This window comes from Apodemus sylvaticus, chromosome 3, assembly GCF_947179515.1.
Source record: "Apodemus sylvaticus chromosome 3, mApoSyl1.1, whole genome shotgun sequence".
Taxonomy (NCBI): domain Eukaryota; kingdom Metazoa; phylum Chordata; class Mammalia; order Rodentia; family Muridae; genus Apodemus; species Apodemus sylvaticus.
Window position 1 is genome coordinate 156,982,744 of NC_067474.1, and position 3,140 is coordinate 156,985,883.

The following is a 3,140-nucleotide window of genomic DNA, read 5'->3' on the forward strand; positions in this document are numbered from 1 at the left end:
TTGGTTCCTGCTGGGAGTGGAATCTATTGCCTAAACTGGAAATGGATGGTAATAAGAAGGACTGTGGCTATGGATGTGTGAGACCGTAGTCCTGGGGCCAACAGGGAGTGGGATGGTGTTGTGGTCAGTGTAGCACTGAGTAGAAGGAACTAAATTGAGGTCTCTGCCACTATTGGAACAGTGACTGTGGCCCTGACCTAGCTCCTGTCGTGGCTGAGGAGAGTTTCGGCACTTACATCTTTTTCTAAATGTTGCCCCAGGAATCCTGTTCCTGAAGATCCATCAGGATGAGCTGCAAGACCCCACCCACACTCCAGGAGCTGGCGGAGGACAGCCTCCTGAAGAACCAGGACCTGGCTATCTCTGCTCTAGATGACATACCTTCACTTTTCTTCCCATCACTGTTCAAAAAGGCCTGCAGAAATAGATGCGTGGGGATCATGAAGGCGATGGTGCAGGCTTGGCCCTTTCCCTCTCTTCCACTGGGGGCCATGATCAGTAGGAAGACTGCCTACAGGAGAATCTTAGAGATTATCCTGTATGGCTTTGATGCCTTGCTTTTCCAGAAAGTTCCCCACAGGTGAGTGATACGCAGAAGGGAACAAAAGCAGAGACAGTTGGGGTCAGTTAGAATGTGGGAGAGAAGGTAGACGTTGGATGGAACAGAGGCTTTCGATGGCCCCAGCTTGGAGAGCTACTGGGGCTTTGGCCATTGCTGAACCATCTGGGAAAGGGCTGGGGAGTATGCAGGATTCCTGCATCAGCAGTGGCTGAAGGACTCTGCCCCTGCTTCCCACAGGGACTGAGTTGGATTCATGGACAAGGGCATGGGAGCCAGAATGTGCTTAGTGCCTAGGTGTTGAGACTCTTTTGTTCTCCCCACAGGAGGTGCAAGTTGAAGGTGCTGGATTTACGGGTCATGCCTTTGAAGCTATGGAACAGGTTGCCCGTGTTTGGGACTGCTGGCTGCAGTGAGAATCCAGCAGTGGTGGGCCATTCGGGAACAGAGGTGAAGCAGCCAGTGAAGGTGCTGGTAGACCTGGTCCTCAAGGAAAGCCCACTAGATTCCACAGAGTCCTTCCTCGTTCAGTGGGTGGATAGCAGGAATGGTTTGGTGAGGCTGTGCTGTTGCAAACTGCAGATCTGGGCAATGTCCATTTATTACCACAGAAAACTTTTGGAGATTTTGGATCTGGACTCTATCCAGGAGCTGCGGATGTACTGCATCAGTAATCCCATCTGCCTGCTTAACTTTGCCCCTTACCTGGGCCGCATGAGGAACCTGCGCTGCCTCATTCTCTCTCACCTCTGGCAGGCCTTCTCTATGACCCCAGTGGAGAAGCAACAGGTTATCACCCAGTTCACTTCTCAGTTCCTCAAACTGAAATGCCTCCAGGTCCTGCATCTGGATACTGTCTTCTTCCTAGAGGGTCATCTGGATGAGCTATTCTGGTAAGGAAGGATGGTCAACTTTCTCATTAGAATAAAGCAAAGCCTTCTCATATACACATTAGTGGGCTTGAGCTCTCTGCAGCTACTGGGAGATTGACAGTAGCTAGGCACTAGAGTATCAGGGCATTGTTTTGTGTCTGCTGTCCCAGAAAGAGGTGGTCACATAGCTACTAATAGGAGAAGGGTCAAGCTGCAGTTGATGGTCTGGAAAGGGCGAATCATGCTAGGAAGCCTTCTCAGTAATGAGATCAAGTGAGAATGAATTCTTAGCTCTTTCTTAGCAAGTGCCTAAGGGACATTGGAACAGGGAAAAGGATGGCATTGAAGAGGGCTGTACTGAACACCTGCACAGTTCCCAAGCGCAGACTTTTTTTTTTTTTTTTTTTGGAGACAGGGTTTCTCTGTATATCCCTGGAACTCACTATGTAGACCAGGCTGGCCTTGAACTCAGAAATCTGCCTGCCTCTGCCTCCCAGAGTGCTGGGATTACAGGTATGCGCCACCACCACCACCACCACCACCACCGGGCCCAGGCTGGCTTTTTGAGATGAGGTCATAACATGTAGTTCAGATTGGGAATAAGATTGGTTTGTACTTCCCATAATCCTCCTGCCCTTGTCAGGTCCATAGTGGTATCATATCACAGGTGCGTACTGTCATACCCAGTGTTGGTTTTGACCTCAAGCAGAGGGTGAGTAGATGGGAAATGTGAAATTATGCCTGGGTTGGTCTTTCAGGTGTAAAAGGGAATTGTAGTCTTGGATTGAGCTTTTCCTACAGTGATGGTGACAGGCCTCAGTATAGATTTGAATGGGCAGAGTCTGTCATAGAATATCATGGGTACTGACTTTGTGACCTGTCCTGTGATTAGGAAGATCTTGAACCAGATGCATATTCCCAGAAATGTCTTCTTGTTTGTTTGTTTCCTTTTTTTCTTTTTAGGTGGCTGAAGACACCCCTAGAGACCCTGTCAGTGATTGATTGTAAGCTCTCAAAATCAGACTGGATCCATATATCTGAGTTCCAGTGCACAAGTCAGCTAAAACACCTGAATTTGAAATGGGTCAAACTGACACATTTGAGCCCAGAGCCCCTGCGAGTTCTGTTACTAAAATCTGCATCTACCCTGATGTCCCTGGATTTGGAGGGCTGTCAAATGATAGACTCACAACTCAGTGCCATCCTACCTGCCCTGAGATGCTGTACACAGCTCACCAAGTTCAATTTCCATGGGAACTATATCTCCATGCCTATCTTGAGGGAACTGGCATATAACGTTGTCAAGCAAAAATCCCAACAGTCAAAGATACGCTTTATCCCAAGCTGTGATCATCACAGTGGTCCAAACTTTGAGGTCATTTCTCAGCCTCATATTGTGTTTGTAGATGTGGAGAGGACTACAGGGCAGCAAGACCAAGTCTTGTTTTATGCTATTTGCTCTGGAGAGTATGTGTTGTGATATCCCTATAATGTGTTGGGACTTGGACACCTGTCTACTGAGATGCAATGTCCTGTGGACACTGGGAGGTGTCTGGTCAGAGTATGCACAACACATGGTTTTAGACTGCTGTTCTTGTGAGTGGGAAGAGAAAATTGATGCTAGAGTGCAAAAAAAAATGAGAGTGTTTGACATAGGGAGTGTGAGACACATTGACAGAAGTCATGGGGGTGGCTTCTGGTTGGGCAGG

General features: G+C 48.2%; 1 protein-coding gene across 1 annotated transcript; it reads left to right on the forward strand.

Annotated features, from left to right (window-relative positions):
* Positions 1 to 287: 287 nt before the first annotated feature.
* LOC127680164 (preferentially expressed antigen in melanoma-like protein 1) lies at positions 288 to 2,911 on the forward strand. Its single transcript, XM_052175733.1, has 3 exons — positions 288 to 580; positions 886 to 1,452; positions 2,395 to 2,911. The coding sequence occupies exons 1-3, from the start codon at positions 288 to 290 to the stop codon at positions 2,909 to 2,911; spliced, it is 1,377 nt and encodes a 458-aa protein (XP_052031693.1).
* Positions 2,912 to 3,140: the final 229 nt, after the last annotated feature.

Coding starts and splice junctions, on each gene's coding strand:
- LOC127680164 (XM_052175733.1), top strand. CDS start 288: ATGAGCTGCAAGACCCCACCCACACTCCAGGAGCTGGCGGAGGACAGC. Junction 581..885: donor TTCCAGAAAGTTCCCCACAG/GTGAGTGATACG, acceptor TTCTCCCCACAG/GAGGTGCAAGTTGAAGGTGC. Junction 1,453..2,394: donor CATCTGGATGAGCTATTCTG/GTAAGGAAGGAT, acceptor TTTTCTTTTTAG/GTGGCTGAAGACACCCCTAG.